A 26,609-nucleotide genomic window follows, 5' to 3' on the forward strand; every position below is an offset into this window, starting at 1 on the left:
AAAAGTCCTTTTTTGATACTAGTACAGTTTTGTTATGCTTAGTGTTTTGCATGGTATTATCTTTGTCTATCCTTTTACTTTTAACCAATCAGTTATATTTAAAGTCTCTTTCTTGCATATAGCATACTAACCTATCTTGACTTTTTACCCAGTCTGACAATCACTGTTCTCTTTTTAAATGGAGGGTGTAACCTATACATTTAATTACTAATATAGTTGGGTTTAACTCTACCATCTTAGAATTTGTTTTCTGCATGTCTGCTTTGTTCCTTGTTCCATTATCTTCCCTTTCCTCCTTTTTGGGAAGTAACTGTTTTTAGTATTCTATTTATCTATTCACCTTTTAGCTGTACTTTTGTATTTTTTAAGTGGTTCCTCTAGGGACCTCAAAATTTAACTTCTCATGCATAAATACTACCCTTAAATCTCAAATCTATATCCAGTGAACAACTGATACTTTCCATTCATTTTTACTTACATATTATTAATAAATGTTTACATTTTAATTGTTAAATTATCTATCAATTTAAACACTGCCATATTTATTTGAATTTCTACCCTTTGGGAATTGGTTAAATGATTCTCTTAAATCTTCCTAAGAATGAAACATATATACATCTATGTCAGCCAGTGTGCCCACCCACTGTGAAACCTCAGATGGAGGTTTCAAGGAATGTATAGGAGAGGGATTACAATGAAAATTTTCCTGCTACCTGTGAAAAGCAATGTGAACTCACCTCCTTGTAAATAAATCAATCTCATCATTACATTATTTCTATCCCTAGTGCATATATACATATCTAACATTTCAAGATTTATATTTAAAATTTATGAATCAGTCTATAATCTGGATACTAGATTGTAAACTCCTCAAGGGCAGACACTGTGACTTTTTTCCTCCAGTTCATAACAAAGCGCCTAGCAAACAGGTGCTTTAGAAAGGTTTGCTGAACTCAGATAGCTGAACTTTGTTAGGGTATAGTATAAATAATTTAACAGTGATTACCAATGCCTGGGTCAAACAAACTTATGCCCTTGAACCTGTAAATACTAGCCACCTATTAATGGGCTCTTGAGAATTTCATTAAGTGTTAAACTTGGTTGGCTAACAATATCAACACTACATAACTTAAGCAAACAGATAGGCATCCAATATAAACATATTACTCAATACTACTTTAACCCAGAAATGTCTGAAAGATAAGAAGGAACCCATCCACCCTGCAAAAAAAAGGCGTCCTTAAAAGTTGGAAACTACTGTGTTCAAATACCTCACAAACAGGTCCGGATGTGCAAAAAAGTCTGCATACATTTCTAAAAGAGATCTTCTTTCAAGAATGAATGTTGGAAGAACTACCTGAAAAACATTCACACATGACCTCTGAGGATCAAATTCCACAACAGAAAAACAGATTGCTAAACTGCTTAAAACACAAAACAAAACAAATACACAACTCATTCCAATGACATCAACATCCACTATGTATTGCTCAGACATGCTTCTAAAAACTACTTCCCAAACTGTTCTAATTCAGAAATGCCATTAACTTGCCCAGCAGATGAAAAACAAAGAGTTTCCAAATATTCAAATGTCACTTCCTCTGTGCAACCTTCCTTTTCTCCCTGAGTGTAATAACAGCAACAAGCTACTCAGTAGCAATCCTTTGACACCTCCAATCTGCTGGGGCATTACACATACATTATCTTATTAAATTGTACAACAGCCCTGTGATGAAGAAATTATTATCCCTCTTTTACAGTGGAGAAATATCCAACTCAGAGAGGGTAAAAAATGTTCTCACTGTTCCATTATTAATGTGGAATTCAAATTGAATCTGTCAGACTTTGGGGCATCTGTGTACTTTCCTCTCTATTGCAGCTTCTCTATCATCATTAGGTATATGAGGAACATTATCTACTTATGAATTTGTATCCTCAAATATAAAATGAGCTCCTAGAGTGCAAGAACCAAGTTTGGTTCACACATTTGCCTTTTCACTACTGTTTATACTATAAGAATTTTCAGGTTTTATTTATATATTTATTTTGAGACAGGGTCTCACTATATTGCCTAGACTGCTCTTGAACTCCTGGCCTCAAGCAATTCTCCAGCCTTGGCCTCCCAAAGTGCTGGGACTATAGGCATGAACCACTATGCCCAGCCAATAAGAAATTTTTAAATGAGCAACTGAAGGAATAAACAAAAGAAAAGAATAAAGATTGGGAATCAAACAGGGCTAAATGCCTTTAACATATAAACAGCTCTTACAAATCAACAACAAAAGATCACTATGGTAGAAAGATGGACAAAGGAATTGAACAATTCAAAAAAGGGCCAAAAACAATAAAAAGAAAGTTTGATTTCACTTGTAATCAAAGAAAAAAATATATTTTCCCCTACTTAAGAATTTTCTTGAGAACTCTCATTCAACAGATCCTCAATGTTTTTAGCACTATACTGATACATGCCATTATGACAAACTGCTAGAACAGTGATGGAAGAGAGCTGGACATGGTTGTCTTCAACCTGGGTTCAATCACTTGTTTTGCTACTCCTTAGCTGTGAGGAGGCTCTGGAAAATTAACTCAACTTCTCTAAGTTCCTGTAAAAGGAGGATAATTATATGCACTGCTTATATTAGGTTATTAAGTATGAAATGTCCGATTTCCTTAAGTGCTAAGATTGACAGTTGATATCTCTGACATTTCACTTTGACACTTGTTTTATTTTTATTGTGAAGGCACATCCTCAGTCTTTCAAACACATGTTGTGGCTTGTGATTGTCTTTAAAAAAAATTTTGTAGAACAATTTTTGTGAAACCATAGATAAATCAAAAATTCATGTTATTTTCCAATATGAGTTATGTCATGGAACAATGCAGCACAGACAGCTTGAAATATCAACAAAGTGTTTGGGAAGGATGGGGCTAATGAACACACAGCACACTGATGGGTTGAGAAATTCCATTCTCATGATTTTAATCTTGAAAAGGAGCCACATGGGCAACCTCAGAGGTGGATAATAAGCTGAAAACTGTAGTGGAAGCAAATCTACCTCAACCTATGCATGAATTAGCAGCAAGGTGAAGACACTGGATAGATGGGTTCTGCACGAATTAAATGAGCATCAGAAGAGAAATTGTGTCAAAGCTTGCCTTTCTTTGCTGTCACGACATAAAGGTGAACCATTTCTATACCGTATTGTGACTTGTGATGAAAAATGGATTATTTTGACAATCGAAAGCATTTGGCACAATGGTTGGATAAAGATAAAGTGCCAAAACACAGTCCAAAACCAAATATTCATCAAAAAAAGCTAATGGTGTGTGTCTGCTGGTCCAGTGCTGCTATTATCCACTACAGCTTCATGAAGCCTGGTCAATTGATTACAGATGTCTACTGCAACCAATTGGATGAAATGATGAGGACGCTTGAGATTAAGCAGCTGAGATTGGTCAACAGAGACAGGCCAATCCTCTTGCAAGACAATGCTGGACCAAAAGTCACACAAACAACGCTGCTCAACTACAGCAGCTAGACTTGAAAACAAACTCTCTATCATCCACTGTATTCACCAGAACTTGCACCAACTGACTATCATTTCTTCCAGGCTTTGGACAACTTCTTGGAAGGAAAAATGTTGAATTCTCAACAAGCTGTAGAAAATGCCTTTTGCAATTTCATTGCCACTAGTTCTCCAGGATTCTTCGCTGCTGGCATAAACAAGCTACTGTTAAGATAGCAAAACTGTGTCGGCAGTTTAGGCACATACTTTAATTGTATTGCTTCTTGTTTGAGATATAATAAACTACACTTCTGATTCGAAATTGGACATTTCATATTTAATGACCTAATATATTCAGGTCCTAATATATATACATATATGACCTAATATATGTATTGTTCTCAAGAGTGAGGCAAATGGGATGTAGCTTTGTAGTATCCCTAAAAACGACAAAACATTTGGAAATAAATTCTTTCTGGAAAAGTATCTGAAGTGAGAAAACATTCTTATAAAAGATGCAAATTTAAGGCATTATTGTAATGACACTTTGGAATGCATAAAAGGAATCAAAATTTCAGAGTCTGTTAGCAATCAGACCCATTTGTTTGTGCCGAAAAAGATTTCTAATGGCTTATTTTTAATATAGTAATAAATAATTATTATAATATCATTCATAATGTAACAAGCTTTTAGTAGCCATAGACCCAAATACAGATTATCTGGCAGAGAAAATTATATGAAGGAAGAATTACAAAGCTGATCATGGCAGACACTTTTTATTGTCTCCCGACATCCATGCTTCATCCCCAAAAGAACTTGGATTCAGTTCAGATCTGGCTATAGGAAGCCATAGCCCTTACTCTCAAGTTTCAAGGGGTGAATGTGGATTCATTTAAACTGATCATTTAAATTTCTTTGCCAGTGATTGGTTTAGACCCAGACACGTGCCTAACTCTGGTCAATGAGATTCAACGGGAAGCCTGGTGGGCCACTTCTAGAAAAGAATGTCCTTCCTAACAACCACAGAAAGGCCAGCAGCTATGCAAGAAAATTATTACTGAAGCAATTATGGGAAAAAAACCCTACAAATATTCTCCTACTCAGAGCATTCCTGACAAGTATGCTGGGCTTCACAAATTAATGTTACCCTTGTGTTTCTGTTGTCACTTAGATTAGGGGTAGAGGTTCTATCATAAACACTTTAATTATAAGGTATTAAATATTATGGATTAGTCTTTTTCTTAATGGCCCTCTAAATCCAAAACCAAAATGAAGCTCACTACTGACTACAGCATTGGAGTTGATTTTGTCATACCAGAAGCGAAAATCCTAAATTTAATTATTTCTAAAGCTGGACAGAATAATAATTTAACCAATATGAAAGCTACTATAGCTTGTCTTAACGACAAAGGCAGTAGTGGAAAGATTACAGGTCTTAAAATCACAGACCAGATTAGAATCTCAGTCTGCCACTTAATACGACTCAGCCACATTACTTAACTTCTGTGAGTTTTAGTTTCCTCATCTATAAAATGGAATTAACAATAACACCTACTTTGCAGTTCTGTGGTGAGAATTAAAAGGATGAGACTTCTAGCACAGTGGCAGGAGTTTACAAAGGTACCAGTCTCTTAACTCAATCGGGGATTCTGTTTAGAGCACTAAGTTTAAATTCAAATTCAAATCCAGACTACAGTAATTATACGACTCAATATGTGTTACACAATTTTAGATTCACTACCTCTTCTATTCCTTACAATAACCCTGTGAAGCAGGTCACTGTATGTCCACTTTGCGTGTGAGAACCCTGAAGACTTGCTCGAGGCCGCATGGGTTGGTAATAGCAGAGGTAGGATCCAAACACAGGTCCTCTGACCTCAAGATCAGAACTCTGCTCGTTTTGATTCTCCGCTACAACACTGCTTTAAGCTTTGCCCAAACTACTAACCAAGCCCAATGTTATTCCTATTCCTCATTTGCCCTAAATAAACTCCAAATCTTAATCCATACAACACATACATACTATCCTCTATAAAATTATTCTAGCTCCACTTATTTCATCCATTTATAAAATTTTCAGTTCACTCATCTACATATGTTAATTAAATCACAACACAGCACAAGGATAGACAGAAATTATGTCATTTTACTATGTTTATAAGCACACTCACCACACAACCACTGAGAATTCACACATACTAGTTAAGACTTACGGCAAATGCTAGATCTGGTTCTTACCTTAGTGAGATCCATTCCGAGCCTAACCTGTGACAAGAGGTGCATGATAACGCTCTTGTGCTCCTCCACTGACCCTGCCTCCCCATCATCGTCTCTATCATCATGTGAATCAAAAAGGTCTAAAATAAAACAAATCTTGTCAGACTAGTGTTAAATTGGGCCAGCCTGTGTTTCCACCAGTATTACAAATGTTTTTAAGGAAAAAAAAAAAAGTTAAATTCTCAAAGGTCACTTACCAGCATCACTTGTTCCATTGGACATAGAAGAATTCAATGATTCTGTGGTATCTGGGCGCTTCAGACTATTTCCCGAGCTGCTGTGTGTCAAAACTGAGGCAGATCCAGAAGAACTAAAAAAACATTAATAACTTTCTTAAGCTAAAGAAATCGATCTGTAAACATAGTAAGACAACCTACAGAGTTACTTAACCAATATATCCCCTTAGTGACAGAGACCAGACTCTTACAGTTAGCTGGTTTTATATATGTACATACACTTTCCAACTCTCTCCCTGCCACCCTCATTCCAAGATTGTAAACTGTAAAGTCTGAAGACAAGTTCTCATCTTGTGCTTTTTGCATAGTGTATGCTCAACCAAATCACATTGAAAGGCAAGGCACAGGTCATCAAAAATTAGTGAGATTTTTGCCTCTGCATCTAAATTTAAAACTAGAGTTCATTTTCTGATTTTGTTACTTTGTATAAATGTAGATATGTCATCATTCTTGGCAACAATTTCCAGAAACTAAAAACTGGCAGTAGTCTATTACTAAGTCTCAGAAAGATGTCTTGTCTATATTTTTGAGACCCTGTAATAAAAGTCCACATTGGTACTAACACTCTTCCGAGTCATTAGAAAATTGTAATTGAAATTATAAAATGAAAAAGCATATTATTATTTTTTTTTTACCAGTAAACTTACAGTAACTGGCTTTATGAACTGGTTAACAGGTCTAAAGAAAGCTTCTATTAAGTTATTATATCTGTGATCAAAACTTACCCATTAAGTATTTGCATATAAATAAAAGCATAATCAGAAAGGCATACAGTTTACTTATTAAATGTAAAAATGGAAACCAAATTTCTCATACTATAGATATTTATAAAATGGTACACATATAGTGACTCTTATTACAAATCTACACATGTGAAACATATTACATATTTAAATTTAAACACAGTTTGCCATTGTTACTTGCCTTTTCATTTTTTTAATTAATAAACTTCATTTTGTAGAACACGTTTAGGTTCACGGCAAAATTGAACAGAAAGCACAGAATTCCTCTCCTGTCCCTACACACATGCACAACCTCCCCAGCTATCAACATCCCACACCAGAGTGGCACATTTGTTACAACTGATGAGCCTACACTACATTATTATTACAGAAAGTCCATAGTTTACATTAGGGTTCACTTTTGGCATTGTGCAATCTATGGGCTTTGACAAATGTATAACAAGTATCCACTACCACAGTATCATAAAGAATAGTTTCACTGCTTAAAAATCCTCTGGGCTCTGCTTGTATCAGAACACTAGAATATTAGAATATATTATGTATTCTAATTTAAACATAGTTTGCCCTGGTTACTTACCTTCTTTTCATCTATTTTTCAAAACTCCTTAGGTAACTAAATATTGCTTCTTTGTACTGTAACTAATGCCTACCTCACCAGTTTTGAGAGGCAATGGAAAATATGAGTAAAAGACCTAGGCAAGAGAAATCAAAGTATCATTAAATAAAAGAACTGCATGAAAATTATCTTCCAAATGTTTTGTGGCTCTTTCATACACCATCAAAATAGAGTTAATATTTTAAATCAATTCATCTGAAAACCCCAAATCCTATAAAACTAGAATCTCAGGTTAGATGCAATTCCAAAAATCAGATCCTATTTATGTATTGCTTTTCTTCTTATCCATGATTAGAATATGTCTGGGCCAAGTGAAATACTCAATAAGGCTTAAAATGGAAAAAAATGGGATAATTTCTCACCCATTCCATAATTTACCTTATGGAACAAAGGATATGAAGAATATAAAGACAAATAACAACAAATATGCATAAAGGAAAGGTTTATATGCAATGGACTAAGTTGTCTAGAATTTAAGCATAAGATCATAAAGTACACCAAAACATTTAAAGCTCTGAATTAATTATAATAATAATTTATTGAGTACCTAGTATGTATGAGCCATACACTGTATGTGTATTATCTTTAAAACAACCCTATAAGGTAGACACAATTACTCTTCATAACACACAGATACTCAGAGGTTCAATGACTCGCCTGAAGTCATACGCTGGAGCATAGTGAAGCCATTTCAAATGCATGCCTGGCTCCAAAGTACAAGTTCTTTCCAACATGTAATTTCATCTAATTTATAAATGTGAAAACCACACTGCTCAATAACATAACTCACAGGAGCTATCATTACTACAGGTCTTTAGAAACGGAATAGTGAGAGGACATAAGCTTTCAAGTTCTCTTTCTTTAGAAAGACAGAGAAAATAGTAGATAGAAATTTGACCTGAGAGTTATAAACAAGTGATAGCAGCTGATGACCAGCAGGTGTCAGAAGTTCAAATGACTACAGAGGCTAGGCAGAGAACATCGATATATGAATAGGGCCAAGTTATAAAAATAGGGAACTGCAGCGAGCATACTCAAGCTGAAGATATTTAAAGGCCCCATTAAAAACAAAACAAAACAAAAACAAGTCAACAGAACACACTGTGCTACCCAAATAAAACATCTGTACTCCCTACCAGTTTGGGCTTCTAGATTAGGGTATATAAGGAAGAGTGTGAAACTGAGAGAGAAAAGGAAGCCAGAATGGGTTAGTTGAACATAAAACTTAACTCTGGACCCTTTCAAATGAGCAGTTCATGAACTGCACTTTTGTCAGGGGATCAGGTACTGGGAGAGCACAGAGGAGGAAGCCTACAAGAGCGAGGAAAAGGAGAGGCAAACGAGCATGTGGATGACTTTGCAGGCACGCCTACTATGGGTACAACAGGTGTTTTAAATGTCTCTATTTCATAAAAATTTCAGGAGAATCTCTGAAACTGGGGCCAGAGACTATCAGTCATAAGGATCTAATCATATATTATTAATATCAAGCTTTTACTGAAAATAGTCATATGCTTTCAGAGCTGCAGTCCCCAACCCCCAGGCCATGGCCCTATCCTGGTTCATGCCCTGTTAGGAACTGGGCCGTGCATCACCACCTGAGCTCCACCCCCTCCCCCTGCACCACCACCCCTCCCCACGCCATGGAAAAATTGTCTTTCGTGAAACTTAGGAACTGCCCCTCCACCACACACACACAGCAGGAGGTAAGCGGTGGGCCAGCCAGGGAAGCTTCATCTGTATTTACAGCCACACACCCCATCACTCCCATGACTCCCTGAGCTCCACCACTCTCCACCCCATCCCTGGAAAAATTATCTTTCATGAAACCAGTCCCTGGTGCCAAAAAGGTTGGGGACCGCTGTTTTAGATAACAGATACATGAGTGCATATACTAATAAGTGATATTCAACTGTACCTAGAATATAGCTCATGTCTAGTGTAAGATATTGTCTTTAATTCTTTTTTAATAAAACAATGATCAAACCCTTCAAAAATCGATAATAACCTTTACCGTGGAATTTTCCAAATGCTTGTTTTCTTTTAATCCATTATCATAAAAATGGTTTTTTGACATTAAAGTGAAACTTCTATTGGCAAACTCCTAATGGTTTTTCAATAGTTTATTTCCTGACATTCAACATTAAGAAATCAAAATGCTAAACCAAACCATTTCTAATAAACTGGCCTTCTTGAGTTGTGGATTTAAACCTCCCTTCCTTAACTCAAATGCTATGCCTTAACTGTACTTGTTCAGCTAGACCAAATATATTTCATTTTTTCCCATATTCAAAAGTTGAATTTGATCCACTAAGTCAAAAAACTTCATGAACCAAAACATTTTCCTTACAAATGCCAAGATTTTGAGTAGTTGTGATGCAATTATTAATGTGTATGAATGACACATTTCTCAATTCATGTGCACACTTAAGAGAACTAGAGTCCTGCCCAATATTATTAAACGACACTAACCTTAACAGTCTAAGGACTGGTTGATGGTACTTAGCTTGCAAATTCACATATAATTGTTTCCAAATTTGTACTGTCTTAAAAAGCAAAAACCCAAGCTATAGCAATAGTACCAACCCTGGAGAAATTAGAAGAGTTGGAAAAAAGCACCCAACAAAAAACTAAGCCAGCCATGTCTATGACAAACATAAGTAAAATGAAAGCAAATAAATAATAATTTGCTTTCTATGATAACAGCTTTTATTTATTGAGTGATTAAGTGCCAGACACTATATTAAGCACTCAACTTACATTATTCTCATTTAAATATTCACAGTGACCCTCTGAAATTAAAACTCTTATTATCCTTATTTTACAAATGAGGAAACTGAGGCTTACACAAAAGTTAAAGAACTTGACCACAAGTCAAGGTCACAGAATTTTGAAGCAAAACAGACTTAGAACTCATTCTCTCTGAGATTCCAAGAATCCAAAGTTTTAACCATGGCAACCTGTAGACCATTAGAGCAGAAACGTATTTTGCTTATTAGCTAACATGTAAATGCATGTTAAAACCTTTTCTGTACAATGGTAGATACCCAGCTTTCATTCAATGGTATAAAAAGGTCAAAAACTTTCTAATGAGGGAAAACCTATTATCAAGATCTGTCAAAAATCTGCTTCCTTAGTATCTCTGGAACTCACGCACTTCCTTCCATTCCCAATACTAGCAACTTTGTGCAGGTCATCTACATTTCTCAATTTACTACCAGGTTTTGGCTGGTTTTCCTCCATGTAATCTTACCCCCCTGCATTTAATTCTACACAATTTAGGCAAATCTATCTTTTTAAAATGCAAATCTCACCAGCAACTGCCATCACTTGTGAGAAAATGTTCAAAATTCTTAAAAGGCTCAAAGACTCTTTCATGACCTGGCCCCTTGTCAACTCTCTTCTGTATCTTTTTTTAAAAAAACTGCTCACCATACCTTATGCTTCAGTCACAAACCAGTCTTAGGTACAGCTCCCCAAAGAAACCAAGCTCACCTAGCTTCTAGGCGTTTCTAACAGGGTTCCATCTACATGAGAACATTTCCATTTTCCCTCCTCTCCTCATCCCCATTTCCTTTCTCTCTATTCAAGCACATCTCACCTTAGGATCACATTCCCTCCCTCCTCTGGGAATCCTTCCCTGGCTTCTACTTCAAAATGTCCCATAGCTTTCTGTGCTTATCCTCACCATATCTATGGTCTGAAGGTTTGTCTGCCCCGCCCCTCCCCTCCCCCACTTCATACATTGAAACTTAATCACCAGTGTGATAGTATTAGGAGGTGAGGCCTTTGGGAAGCGATTAAGTCATGGGGTGGTACCCTCAGGAACAGGATTAGTGCCCTTGCAAAAGAGATCCCAGAGAGTTCTCTAGCCCCCCCTTTCTTCCAAGTTAGGACATAGTAAGAAGACAGCTGTCTATGAACCAGGAGGCAGGCTCATCAGACACCAAATCCACTGGTGTCTTAATCTTGGACTTCCCAGCATCTAGAATTGTGAGAAATTTCTGTTGTTTATAAGCCACCCAGTTTATGATATTTTGTTACAGCAGCCCAAATGGACTTAGATACCATACTACATATCCCATTGGATTTTAAATGTTTGTTTCCTCATAGACTATAAATTCTTTGTGGGCAGGGCTTGGGTCTTTTTCTTTAATTTTAATTTTTTTTTTTCCCACTCATCAGAGAATAACCAGGGTCTTTTAAACCTCTGTATCGTCCCTTCACCTAATATAGTGCCTGGCTTATAGCTGTTGAATATCTCCACTCTAAAAAAAAAGAAAAAAAAAAAGTTAACAGTAACTTATCTGATGTATAATGCTTTGTAGCTTATTCTCTCTCATTGGATCATCTCCTAATGTTGGTGCTATAGCAATGTCCAGAGGTCAACTAATAACATCAGCACAGTATTATAGCTGGTGCTGTTTATTCCATTTGGATTAAGTCAGAAGTAAAACAGAACTGGCTTTGCTCAATAAGCTGGTTAAAAGTAAATTGTCCAGGCCAGGTGAGGTGGCTCAAGCCTATAATCCTAGTACTCTGGGAGGCTGAGGCAGGAGGATCACTTGAGGTCAGGAGTTCGAGACCAGCCTGAGCAAGAATGAGACCCTGTCTCTACCCAAAATGGAAAAAATTAGCTGGATGTGGTGGTGCACATCTGTAGTTTTCAGCTACCCCAGAGGCTGAGGCAGGTGGATCATGCGAGCCCAGGAGTTTGACGTTGCAGTGAGCTATGATGATGCCACTGCACTCTACCCAGGATGACAGAGTGAGACTCTGTGTCAAAAAAAAAAAAAAGTTGTCCATGCAACCATTATACCAATTTAAAAAACTATAAAAAATAAGTTGTCAGCCAGGCGCGGTGGCTCACGCCTGTAATCCTAGCACTCTGGGAGGCCGAGGCGGGTGGATTGCTTGAGGTCAGGAGTTCGAGACCAGCCTGAGCAAGAGTGAGACCCTGTCTCTACCAAAAATAGAAAGAAATGATTTGGACAGCTAAAAATCTATATCGAAAAACATTAGCCGGGCGTGGTGGCGCATGCCTGTAGTCCCAGCTACTCGGGAGGCTGAGGCAGTAGGATCGCTTAAGCCCAGGAGTCTGAGGTTGCTGTGAGCTAGGCTGATGCCACAGCACTCACTCTAGCCCGGGCAACAAAGTGAGACTGTCTCAAAAAAAAAAAAAAAAAAAGTTGTCTTCTTTACTGTTCCCAAATAATAACTTAACAAGGTACATCTGTCATTAATAGCAGTCTTAAAATCAAATTACATTTTTAAAAATCAAGAGAGTCATTTAGTTACATACTTTGTTCTTCTACTTACTCTATCAGGCGCTTTGGGGATGAGCTACTTTGATGGAATTCGTCAGCATCATAGAACTCATCTTCACTGCTAGAATAAGAAAACTCTGGGACTGTATTTGGAGATAAGTTGACATGGCTTGGAGAAGTGAGACTGCTACTAGGTGGTGAATGGCCACTGCCTAGGAAGTTAAAAAAATTTTTAATTAGAGAAAAATGTTGGTATTAGAGGGGAAGAAATTAGGAAGACGGGGTTGAAACAGATTTTCCTGAAATTAAGAAAGTTTAGTTAAGTTGGTAGAAGTCCCTATGCTATTTGTAAAGAAAATCAGTATTTAAACTACACAAAGAACAAAGCAAATCATGTTATAGAATGAGGACACAACCTTGTTTAAAAAACCTTTTATTAAAAATGAAAACAATGCTATGTCCTCATTCTACAAGTAAAGATTAATTTATATTTAAAATTAGAAAGGGAGCTCTTGATTATGTGAGTTTTGGTACAGATACCAGTACCAATGAGAAGCTAAGGCTCTTATTTTACACTGTAGATCCAGGTAACTAAAAATGTAGCAGTGAGCCAATGGGAATAGAAAATGGAAAGAATATCAAAACGACATGAACATTAAAATATTGTTCAGTGTATCACATCCACATTAGTCAATATTTTTTGGCAGTCACATGGAAAACACACCCCCCATCCAAATTCCTCACTTTTTTTCCACCTAAGTCAGGTACCTGGGGCTCAGAGGCAGAGGTAAAAACAGAGGGCTACTATGAGTAGAATGCAGAAAAGAAAAAGACTGGGAAGAACTTCTATTCCTAAACAGTCTAACAATAGAAATTAAAGGAGAACCAGAGAAAGATGATTACCATCTATTCTCAGTTGATCTCCTGGTGTACTGTCTAATAATAAAATAACAACAAAAGTATAAATCAGGCCAATGGGACATTAAGATCGGTTTAACTTATTGAGCATCTAAAGGCTGTCAGGCAGTTTCTGCTAATCCACTACAGATGCCCAATTGAGATTAAAGTTTATTAAGTCACTGCTGGCATTCCAAAAGCTAGGACCACATTTCTGGAAGAAATTGAAGATAGCAATAAAAATAAATCCAGAGCCATTCATAGATTTTTAGCCAATTTCTTTAGTTATGGTCCAAAAGTTATGGAAAAGAACAAATCACTTTGCCACACAGTTGACATGGTCACAAAGATATTTTTAAACCACAACACAAAAAATTTGCCTCCTGAAAGGTAATACTTTGAAAATTCCAAAGGTAGCTCACACCTTAGCAAAATAACTTCAAATTCCCTTTCTTTCTCCAATAGTAGAAATAAGAGGGGAAAGAAATGTTCTCTTACTGGAATAGGAAAAAGTAGACCAGGAATTATAAATGATTAAATAATGTGGAAACACTCCAGGTGATCACACAATTGAAAATGTGTCTAAGAAGAAAATGAGTTCGACTGGGAACTGCAAATAAAAGAACTGAGATTTACTAATGACAGCAAATATTACTTCTTAGTTCTTTATTTCTTTTTTGTAGTAGTGAGAGCTAAAGAAAGATGAAGAAAAATGAAGGTAGGATGAAAAAAATCATACAAGAAAGTCATATATAACATTCTGATTTAATTTTCAAATTTTCTTTAAACCTACCTACTCTAAAATGTTAGGTTCTGAAATATCTTCTAAAATAATTTTTAGAAGATAATCTTTATCTTCTGAAATAATTTATTTTACAATTAATGGACATAACGAAGAGCTTCCTCACTGTTTCACCTCATAGAAAACAAACCAAAAACCATACAAGGTACTATTTTTTAAATGAATAAAGTGACACAGGTTATGAAATACGGAAATCAACCAAAACATTTCAACTTCATTTTTCAAATTGCTCATCAGTGTTTTCCCAAGAGCTTTAAGTAAGAACTGTTGTTGATGATTTTTTCTTTCAAAGTGCAGAAGGCGTCTGCCCATTCTATTAAAGACCAAAGTAACAGCATCAGTAACTTTACTAGTTCAATATCAAAGTGGGCTAAAATCACATGGCAATTTTTCATTATTACACATGGAAAAGTCCTACCCAGGAAAGAAATCTGCGGAGGAACAACAGGAGCTGACCTTTCACTTCCTCAAGACTGGTTTTGGTTTTAGTCTCCAGGTTTAATAGGGTCAAAAGGACTAAGTGCTTCCTTGAGTTTGGTTCTACAGGTAACTCAAATTAAATTTAATTAGTTTTAAAACAAGAAATAAATCTAACATCTAACATTAATAGTGTCCTTATAAAAGAGAAAAAATAAAGACCATAAATCTAAACAAATTAAGAAAATACAAAATAAAATGAAATATCTTTTTTCTGCCTATAAAATCGGCTACAAGTGAAAGACTGATATATGTTTCCTAAAAAAGTACACATGTGCCAATGGTGCTGTACAAAGATATCACTAAAGTATTGCTTATAACAGAAAAATAATGGAAACAACCTAAATGTCCATCAGTGAAAAACAAGTAATACCCACCCAGGCAGCTATAAAAGAGTGCTCTAGACTTAACTGTATGAACATAGAAAGCTCTCTACGTGTTCTCTGTTAAACGAAAAGAGCAAGTCACAGAAGCACATGACCTCATTTAGGTTAAAATAAAACAACAATAAAAATACATAATACAGGTGTATATGTACATATTATACGTGCACACAGGTGACTGAGGGGAGAGTAGAGAGGACTTTCAGCTTTTCTTTGGCATCATCTGATTCCTTTACAAAAAGAGTATGCAAATCTAACGTGGGTATATGTTTTTAAAAAGTCAATATTGATCCCTGAAATAAATCCTAAGGTAAAACAAACAAAACCCTGTAATAGTTTATTTTATTTAAATTATAATTACTTAATAAAGCTTCTGGTTCAGTCACAAAGTTCACCACTTCATGTATGGAACTATAATGGTAAAACTAAGATATCACCAACAGAAATACATAACACATTTCTTCAAGCCTTTTTGCCCCCATCAGAGGTCAAACACAAATTTCAAATGTTAATGGGGAGTTAAGTAAAGGAATTACACAAATCTGTACCTGTACTATTTGGTGTTGGAGTCTGATGATGTCCCAAAGTAGCTAATACAGGCCCAACTGGTAGGGAAGATGGACGCTGCTCGGACTTACACAACTGAGCAGGTTCTAGGAGATTTGAACATGTAAAATAAGTTAGACAAACAGACAAACACACACTCTGTTGACTGCAACTGTTTGGGATTCAAAATCTTAAAGATCAATAATTTTTGAAACTGTATTATTCCATTAAGCAAAGTTGTATGCTACTACTCCTGATTACCCAAACTCTTTTTTTTTTTTTTTGAGACAGAGTTCTCACTCTGTTGCCCGGGCTAGAGTGAGTGCCATGGCGTCAGCCTAGCTCCCAGCAACCTCAAACTCCTGGGCTTAAGCGATCCTACTGCCTCAGCCTCCCGAGTAGCTAGGACTACAGGCATGCGCCACCATGCCCGGCTCATTTTTTCTATATATATTTTTAGTTGACCAGATAATTTCTTTCTATTTTTAGTAGAGACGGGGTCTCGCTCTTGCTCAGGCTGGTCTCGAACTCCTAACCTCGAGCGATCCACCCGCCTCGGCCTCCCAGAGTGATAGGATTACAGGCGTGAGCCACCACGCCCGGCCTTCCCAAATTCTTAAACTCGATGATATGTTACAGAGTATAAAGACACCAGGCAGCATATCAAAAGACCAGCCATGGCAGCCCAATACCACAGTACAACTGCTCTGTAAAACCAACAAATGCTTCCAATGGTACTACCTCCTCTTTAGTCACCTAAGAGATATTAAACTAATTCTCTTTAGGAGTAATAACTCACAAAAGAATTTCACATACTTATTAGTATTCTTTTTTTTTTTTTTTTTTTGAGACAGGGTCTCTGTCATCCCAGCGAGAGTGCAGTGGTGTCATCATAGCTCACTACAACCTCAAACTCCTGGGCTCAAGCGATCCTCCTGCCTGAGCCTCCCAAGCAGCTGTGACTACAGGCATCTGCCGCCATGCCCAGCGAATTTTTCTATTTTTTGTAGAGTCGGAGTCTTGCTCTTGCTCAAGCTGGTCTCTAACTCCTGACTCAAGCTATCCTCCTGCCTTGGCTTCCCAGAGTGCTAGGATTACAGGCGTGAGCCACCGTGCCTGGACACTTGTAAGTATTTTTTAAAAAGGATTTTCCCTTTTACAGCACAATTTCAGGTTTCACTATGTCATCACTGAGAACAAAGAAATGTTGATGCAGTCTACAGCCATCCCACCCTAAATGTGCCCGATCTCGTCCGATCTCAGAAGCTAAGCAGGGTCAGGCCTGGTTAGTACTTGGATGGGAGAAATGCTGGATACAACAAAAAGGCAAAGGAATCAAGTATAGCTATGTGTTGGCCCTGAACCCTTCTTTGCCAGTTTTAAAAAATGACAATATTCATTGCTCGATCCTTAAAAATACAGATATCAGTAGGTTATCATAGATTTTATCCTTCCATTTATCATTATGTAAAAATCTACCACAAATAAACAATTTGCATTGTTCAGAGCTATAAAGAATGCTCCAAACCAGAACATATCTGGATTATACTTATTCGGGTATATTAATTTTTCCTTGCTAGCCATAAATTCTGAGTCATAGGATTCTGCCCTACCAGCTAATCCAAGTCTTAGTAACCATGTTTGTTTTCCATCTCATTTTGTAAACAAAACTTCCTTTCATTATACTTCAAAAGCCCCAATACCAAAAAACACTATCAACTTCTTCCAGTTTATTTTCTGTTGTATTAGTTTTTGACTCCTTTATTAAAAACAAACAACAAAAAAAATCCAGAAAGAGCTAAAATTACTATGACAGCCACACAAATTAAGTTTTTTCTCATTAATGAATCTATGAAACATTTTTCCAGATACTATACCTGGAGGTAAGACCGTCTGGGAAGGCATTGTGCTGATCACAGGTTCCAAAGGACTAGGCTGATACACTGCATCTACAGGATTAATAGTACTCTAAGATAAAGAAACATAGTAATTTTTAATTAAATGCCCTTCTCAGGCTGACCCTCCCAAATGAATGAAATGCCCATATTTCTGACAGGAAAATCCTAGGTTAGTTACACAGATATGTTGATCAAAATGCAAAGAGGAAATGAAATACCTTTTCTATATAAACGTGTGAGAGTTTCTTACGATAAAGCATAGTAAGGAGAGAAAATGAATGAATCTCTGTCATATAAGAAGTTAAAGCTAAATGGAAAAACTTGGAAGGGGTTGTAAAATGGTGTGGGGAGATTTTAGGAAGCCAAAAACAATAACCTCTCAATTCAATTCAGTGCTTCTCAAATTCTTAATTCACCACAAATATTGTTTCTCTATCAAAGATACAGAAACTCTCTCTTGCTTTGGTGTTAAACATTATACCTATGACCAGTTAATGTACCTGTAACAATAGGATCTCATCTTTCCATACCATACCACTGCTACCTTCCATCACTGTATACCACACAGTACAGTTGTCCCTGGATATCTGTGGAGAACTGGTTCCAGAATCCCCTCAGATACCAAAATCCACGGATGCTTAAGTCCCTGATATAAAATAGTGCAGTATTTGCATATAACCTATGCACATGCTCCCACATAATATAAATCATCTCTAGATTACTTATAATATTAATACCTAATACAATGTAATAGCTAAGTAAATAGTTGTTATACTGTATTGCTCAGGGAATAATAAGGGAAAAAGTCTGTACACGTTCAGTACAGAGCCAATTTTTTCCCCAAATATTTTGATCTGAGGTTGGTCATATTCACAGATGTGATACCCATGGTTGCAGAGGGTTGACTATATAGGCATCTGGTTCTATGGTCACTATAGGGAAAGAGATATATCTTCTAACTGGGGTGTAGGGGGAAGAGGACTTTCTTTTTAAGGATTTAGAAGAGGAAAAAAAATACTCAAAATTATTGTTATAATTTTAGAGGGAAAAATAAGGCCAGATTTCTCTGGTGCCAAGCCAAGAAATTATTCTGACAGCATAATGGCATTTGAAGACTCCCTAGTTTACTGTTTTGTTTTTTTTTTAAGGGAGGGGGGATTTTAAGCCAGGTCTTTGTCACAGAGTAAAGTTTAAATCTACCATTTAGAAGAATAAACTGGACAAACCTAAGAAATGAAAATGCAAGTTCTTTACTTTTCCTTGAACTGGAAAACTAACTTCAAATATATGTTAGGTAGAGTATGACAGAAAACATGAAAACAGAATTATAAGGGAAATATTTTGCTAATGAATGAGCCCAAAAATTATTTGTAAAACCTTAAAAGCACCTAACAATGGACATTGAAATAATGGTAAAGTTTTTGTAGAATTCTCATTTAATGTCTAAGTTAAATTTTTTTTAAACCAAAAACCCCATCTACATAAATATATAAAATTGCTAAATCAGATCTCTTAAGTCAAGTGATTTGAACACAAGAATTCTGACTCTTGGAATTACAATAGTCTACCTACCATAAATATTCTAACTAAAAAATAAAGGATGGTTAGAGAAGAGGCCCTGAAAACAATCACTGATAATCAAAAACCTAGTAAAAGTGAAGTGGGGAATGTTTTGAAGCATTGAGAAAAGCAAAGAAACAGAGACTTGGAGCTTGAATTTCTTAGGATCCTTAAGTTTCTTATCCACTATGGGCCACAGTTTCCCAGTCTGTAAAATAAAGAAGAGTTTGGATTTATACGGCTGCTAAGGGCTTTCTGGTTATTACTTGGATTCTATATTCTGATACTGGACCAAATCATAATAACTAAACAAGTGTGTCAACAGTCCTGGAGCTGGTCTTAAAATAAATTCCTTGTTTACAGAGTGCTCTTCACCAAAGGACTCCAAGTACTTTACAAAGGCAAAATCTCTCCATTAACACTTTGATCCATAGAATGAGAATATATCACCTCTTTATCCCTCCCACTGAAGAGACTAAGAAATAACTTTGGAACAAAGGACTAGAATTCTAACTTTTAGATGTAATCTTTTGTTTTCCAGATGAACTGTTCTAAGATTAGGCTTGTCAACCAAAGAAAACACGTTTAGATTTTTTTGCATTGTCAAACAAAAATTATGGAAGACCAGTGTTTTATGTTAATACTAAGCTCCTGCAGGAGGCCCCAACAGACCAGACCAAACCAAAATGGAATCACTCATGTTAAATGCCACATAATCACACTGAACTCTAAGGAAACAAAACACATACCAAAACAGACCAGTTTTTCCTAAAAATAGGAGATTCCAGTCTACCTGAGTCAAGGTAATAAGGAAGTACTCTCTGCCTTAACCCTTACAAGAAAAGTAATCTGATATTAACCAATCAGTCTTTTTGCTATTGTTCTGTTTCCTTGTTTCCACCTTACAAAACCCAATGTTCTGCCATTGTCCAGAACATTGTCTCATTCTACTTTATAGAATGGAAGCTGCCCCAATTCACGAATCAAGAACAAAAGGACAATTAGATCTACAGATAATTTGTTGTAATTCTGTCTTTTGACGGCATAGATATTAAAAGTACTTAATCTTTTTGTTGTTGATAGAAAAAGCAACTCTTCTACACTTATCTATAGTCCTTGGTCAATCAATTTCAGGCTAAAATATGTCATATTACATTCTACAACTTGCTTTAAAAATCAATGTGCAGAGCTTGAGAAGTAATAATCCTCAGGCCTAATCCACTGTGACATCAATGAAACTCATGTAATAAAATATGATATGCAATAAATTATATATACATATAAGCATATATAACTAACATTTATTGAATACTGTGCGCTCATTCTGTACCTTACAACAACCTTCTGAGGTAGAATCTTTCAGCTGTCTTTAAAGATGAAGAAATTAAGACTTGTAACTTGCACAAGGTAAGACAGCAAGTGGCAGGACTGTTTTATTTAAAGCCAAGTAGTGTGGCTGTATCATGAACAGGTGCTTTATTATTCAAACCCAAGAAGTCCGGCTATATTATGAACAGTTCCCTTGTTTCTTCAAAATAAAAACTCATAAGGAAAAATGCTATAGTCCCTGAGCAAATGATTCAAATATTTTTTTTGACAAGTTTAAAGTTTCTATGAGCATAAACTTTCTAGATATTTTTAATTGCAAACGATCAAAAGTTTTTGGCATGCTTTATAAAACCCTGCCTATTTTTTAACATTAAGATAAAGTAACTAATTTTGCTTTGAGGAAAAAGAGATAAAAATAATGACAACATGATTCTACTTAGGTCTTTGGGGACTATGAAATCCAGACAACACATCCATTCCTTTCCCTTTGGGGTTCACAATCTTCAGTGACATCTCAGAAGAAGACATTATATCACTTTATATTTATATCATACAATTGTATTATTTCACTGTGGCTCACACTTTGAACAGGCAAAAATACAGTCTACTTAATTCACATTTGAAAAGTGTTTCTTTTATCTCTGCTTTATTAAGAAATATGCAAACAACATATATATTTAACTTCTTTTTAAAATTTTAAACTGAATATAAAGATAACATGCTCATCCTTTGTATAATCATGAGATAGATGTTTTTGAAGATTTACAAAATGTGTTTCCAGATCTCAGACCAGCTGGCATTTGTAAAGCCCAGGACAAAAAAAGAGGCTGCCTCCTGCTTCAGAAATAGGCTGAACAGAAGTCATTCAGCTACCATAAAACTAGGGTAGCACAAACTACAAACCTTCAAACTGTTTTACTTCTACCTGAGAACTACTAAAAATAAAATTTTCTTCTTTCTTTTTAGAGGGGATGTTAAATAATAAGGGAAGGGTAAAAAGACAAGAGAGAGGAAAGAGTAAGAAAATGGCTATAAGTCAAAGAAGTCATGTAATTTGTCCCAACAAAAATGCTGTATATACCTCATTACCAGTGACAGTTATCACAATACACAAAAGCTAAAAGTAAAAGATAAGAAAATAACAGGACTCCACAAACATATTTGATTAGATTAAGATATGTTTCAATATTGCCTCTCCCCATCTGCATTCATATGATAAAAGAAAATTTGACAAGAAATATAGCATTGAGCCATGCCTTATTTAATCATAAAAGCTGACTTTTCATACCACGATTCAAGTTAACACATGCAAAGTGATTCAATATGAACCAAGACTTAGAAAAATTTTAAGACTATTATTTCCCCTCCAAATGACTGCTGAAAGATGGCCGACTTTAGGAGACAAGGAAAATTGCAAGAGTCAAAAACAAAAAGCAGTGAGTAGGTGAAAAGAAGAATTTGCGTTGAAATGTGAGTAGAAATTCAGGCTTCTCCTGATATGACTGGTTATAATGCTCTGCAGAAGTAAAGGGAGACAAAAAGATTAGATTAAACTTACTATAATTCCATCTGCGTGCTTCTCCGCATTACTCTGGTCCTTAAGGAAAAATGTTAAAAATATTAACTTCATTCTTACATGTATGTAACTCCTTGTGCATTTCCCTACTAAGAGCTTATCTAACTAGGTAAGTAATAATGTTAGAACACTATTTCTCTGCTTCCACTAAGATTTTAATTTCATTTGTACATTCCTAGCCAAACATAATTCTAACACTAACTACACAACAATCAACACTAATAACATGGCAATTATTTTTCTATTCAGGCATTTAATTAAGTTCATTGTGCAAATATCCTGCAGAACCATAGTGACACTCAAAATCACAGGAAAATAGTGGTCTCTACAAGGATGAATCTTGAAAAGAGTATGCTAAGTTAAGGAAGCCAGTCATAAAAGACCACATATTGTACGATCCTGTTTATATAAAATGTCCAGAATAGCCAAATCTAGAGACAGAAAATAGATTAGTGTTTGTCAAAGCTGGATGGAGGGGTGAGGAAGATACAGACACTCCTCAGTTTATGATGCTTACTATAAACACACTCTAAACACTTACAACAGCCTACAGTTAGTGTAGAGTCAAAAAATCCTAAGTCAAACCACCATAACTTAGGGACCATCTGTATAGGGAATGCCTGCTTAACAGGTATGGAGTTTCTTTGGGGGGCTACAGGAGGGCATGATAAAAACATGCCAAAATTAGATCATGCCGATGGTTGTATAACTGTAAATACACTAATAAAAACCACTGAAGTATGTGCTTTAAATGAGTGAACTTTATGGTATGTAAATTATGTATCAATAAAACTGGTTTTTAAAAAAAGCTGTTGAGAAATTAATGAATTCTGATGAAAAAAGTCTATGCAGAAAAAAGTTTTGGGGAGAGAAACTGGGATCTAAGGACAACTGCAATATATAATCTACTTTGAAAATATCTGTGGTCAGATAACTCAGTCCTAAAGGGATACTGTAGGCCTGTGCTGTCCAGTTTGGTAGCCACTAGTAACACGTGGCTACTGAGCACTTGAAATGTGGCTAGTTCAAAATATAAAGTAATCCCATGATTTTGAAGACTTGGTGCAAAAAAGAGGGAAAAGGAGAGAAAGAGGGGGAAGGAGAGAGGGAAAGAAGGAGGTAGGGAGATAGAAAGAATATCTCATTAGTGAGTTTTTATATTAATTTTATGTTGAAATGATAATATTTTGGATACAGTAGGTTAAATAAAATATATTATTGAAATTAATTTCAGTTGTTTCTTTTTTACCTTTTTAAATGTGGTTACTAGAAAATCTTAAATTGCATTTGTGGCTCCCGTATTTCTACTGGACAGCACTGGTCTAGACTTAGGATATTCAATAAATAACTGATAAAATTAAAATCTCAAATTTGAATGAACTAATCCACAGTATTTATTTGTATTTATTTTATGCAAAACATTATAAATTACATAAATAACCTGATCTGTGTCTACTTTGAAAATGATAATAATCTCTATCTTTGCCTATAAGAATTGCCACTGAAAGTGCCTGATTTTTAATTATATTGAAATGTTGTTTAACTGCATGATTTAACTGGTGAAAATGAACCAGAGTTTTCCAAGTCTGTACAACTATACCTCATAACCAAAGCATATCTAGCATACCTTTTCTCTCAATTTCAGTGATCTTTGTAAGTTGACGATGCAAAAATAATCCTATGGTAAATCACAGTCAACTAGCTGCACATGTCATTTTAACAGATATTATAATAAGACTTATAAGTTGTGGTATGAGGTCATATCACCTGACCCTGATGAAGAACTGATCAAGTCTCCAGCTGCAGGGGCCTCCCAGATTATCTTCACTCTGCCCCCTCCCCGACTCTCCCTAAGTTCCCAAGAGTGGAACATCAGCTTCTCCACCAATGATAAAAGGGAAGAAGGAGGTCTTCTGAGATAACACAGCCCACTTGAAAATCCCACTGAACAAGTGGTGCCCAAACTTTGCTGCACATTAGAATAACCTGGGAGTTTTAAATGATCTCAATGCCCAGGTGACACTCTATACTACGAGAGAAATACAACAGAATGTCTTGGGGTAGACATGAGAACTGTTAAATATCCACAAATGATTCTAATGTGCAGCAAACTTTGGGAACTAATACACTAATCATTTAGGCAAGAAAGCAGCTTTTGGGAGTAGGAAATAAAATGAAAGAATCAATACTGGAAGGAGCATGCTACCTCTAAGAAGCTAATACTAATCAGCCCGAAACCAAAAAGGAATCAAATTAGCTTTCCTCTTTTATCACTTTGGGGTCTCAGATGGCATTATCTCCGTCAAAATAGCTGATTTCAATATTTTATTAATCTGCCAGTGAATAACAGCCTCCAAAGTGGCTACAACAATTTATATTTCTATTAGTACCACATGGAAGGTCTCCCATTTTACCGTGATATTGTCACCTTAAAATGTATGTCCTCTTAAATTTTTTAAATTTAATAAATACTATGTAGGGCTGATGCCTAGTATGAAGAGCATCACAAATAATAATTCATTTAGTTTCATAATTCAGCAAGAAACAAGAACTAATATCATTTCTATTTTATATGAACTATAAACCAAAGCATACAGAGGATAAATACCCTTGCTCACAAACCCAGCCTGGCTCCAGAGTTCATGATCTTTTAAGCTTAATTATGCAATGCTGCCTCTCATTATTATTTTAAAATCTTGTATCTTAATCACATATTACTGATTAAATTCATCTAAAGATTAATTTATAGGGATGATCATTGCAGCACAATAGAGAAATGGCTAAATAAAAAAATCATATAGTCAAAATACTAAACCAATAGTGAAAATACTAAATCATGCAACCATTAAAAATTATACATTAGTAACATCATTCAGTAATTCAGTTATTTACCAGGTACCTACTATGTGGCAGGCAATTGTAGGCACTGAGGATATAATGGTGTTAAGGACTGAATGTTTTTGTCACCCCCCAACCATTCATACATTGAAGTCCTAATCCCCAAAGTGGCTATATTTGGAGATGGGGTCTCTAAGAAGGTAATTAAAGTTAAATGAGGTCATGCGGTTGGGGCCCAGATTCAAGAGGATTAGTATCCTCATAAGAACAGACACGAGAGAGCTTGTGCTCCCACCTGTGTGCGTGCCTGCTCTCTGTGCACAGGAACCAAGGAAAGACTGTGTGCTGGCATGGCTGTCTAAAGGCCAGGAGAAGCGCCCTCACCAGAAACTGAATAGGCCAGAACCTTGATCTCGGACTTCTAGCCTTCAAACTGTGAGAAAATAAATTTCTGTTGTTTAAACCACCCAGGGCATGGTATTTTGTCGTGGCAGCCTGAGCAGACTAATACACCTTACCATCTTTGGTAAGATGGACAAAGGCCTCACAGAGATTACAGTCTAGTGCAGAGCCAATAAATAGGTAAATAAATATATCATGTAAATATGGCTAGTGATATCAAGACATGAAGAAAAAGAAACTAGTAGAAGGCAGGCAGTATTTTAGGTGGAAAGGAAAGTCTTTTCACAGATGTACCATGTGGCAGAAATTTGAATAAAGGGAGAGAGTGAGCCTAGTAGAAATGAGTGGGAAATGGCTTTCAGGTGGAGGGAAAAGCAAGTCAAAATCCCTAAAGCAGACCAAAAAAGCTCGGCTTGTCTGAGAAAAAGAAAACAGACCAATGTTACTGGAATGCTGTGATCAAGCAAGGGTAGGTGATAAGGTGAGAGAGTAAGTGATGATTCAAATGATGTTAAGTTAAGGAAAACAGTTTACATTTCATTCCAAATGAGATGGGAAATCAGTAGGGGGATTTCAGCAGGCAAGTGACATGGTCTAATTTACATTTAAATTGAGTTTAAAGATACACAGTTCATATAAGGTACAAATATAACTGAGGGTTGTATTTGTACATAAAAAGCCTTAACAACAATAAAACTTTCTTCTAGAATAAATAAAAGGCCAAACTCCATTTATTTGATCAAAGTTACCCATTGTGATGGACCTTGAAATGTAGGTCTATCTAGCTGGGCTAAAATAGATAGCAGGTCCAGACTAACTTATAGAAAGCTCTAGAAGACAGCTTTAGTAATTTGAAATGTAATACATTCAAAGACAGAGAACACCAAAAATGTTCTTGATGAGTTACTGAAATAGGCTAGGCTGCTCTACTGTGCAACAATCTAAAGTTCTGAATGGTTTCCAGAAATCACTCAAACTGGTCCAACCACGGTATCAGCTCTTCTGCTTCCTCAGTCTTCTATAGAAGGCGGTAGGAATGCCCTAAAATACCTACTCACACACATACCAGGCATGGTGTAGTTTACTGGTTATCTATATATAGGCTTTTGGGTAGCTGTAGGTACCCTCTACTAACCCACATAATTTCATAGCCAAGAAAATCCCTTTTCATTCCTCCAATCCTATCCCCTTATCCTTCCTTCTTCTTAGCTTTAGAATATGTTCTTTTTTTTTTTTTTTTTTTTTTTTTTTGGAGA

The 26,609-nt window shown here is 36.0% G+C and overlaps 1 protein-coding gene across 5 annotated transcripts in view; it reads right to left on the reverse strand.

Annotated features, from left to right (window-relative positions):
* The window catches only part of OSBPL9 (oxysterol binding protein like 9), a 161,409-nt gene that overhangs the window by 9,197 nt on the left and 125,603 nt on the right, over nucleotides 1-26,609 (reverse strand). For 3 of the 5 annotated variants that reach the window (XM_045548042.1, XM_045548045.1, XM_045548043.1), the window contains 7 exons: nucleotides 22,096-22,134; nucleotides 17,628-17,718; nucleotides 15,753-15,857; nucleotides 12,698-12,857; nucleotides 5,981-6,093; nucleotides 5,745-5,863; nucleotides 1,272-1,357 (listed from right to left, as the gene is read on the reverse strand). In XM_045548042.1, the coding sequence (XP_045403998.1) occupies nucleotides 1,272-1,357; nucleotides 5,745-5,863; nucleotides 5,981-6,093; nucleotides 12,698-12,857; nucleotides 15,753-15,857; nucleotides 17,628-17,718; nucleotides 22,096-22,134 (713 nt within the window). The remainder of the gene's footprint in view (nucleotides 1-1,271; nucleotides 1,358-5,744; nucleotides 5,864-5,980; nucleotides 6,094-12,697; nucleotides 12,858-15,752; nucleotides 15,858-17,627; nucleotides 17,719-22,095; nucleotides 22,135-26,609) is intronic. The other 2 variants (XM_045548041.1, XM_045548044.1) reach the window with 1 other exon arrangement.

Source organism: Lemur catta, chromosome 3 (genome assembly GCF_020740605.2).
Source record: "Lemur catta isolate mLemCat1 chromosome 3, mLemCat1.pri, whole genome shotgun sequence".
NCBI classification, from domain to species: domain Eukaryota; kingdom Metazoa; phylum Chordata; class Mammalia; order Primates; family Lemuridae; genus Lemur; species Lemur catta.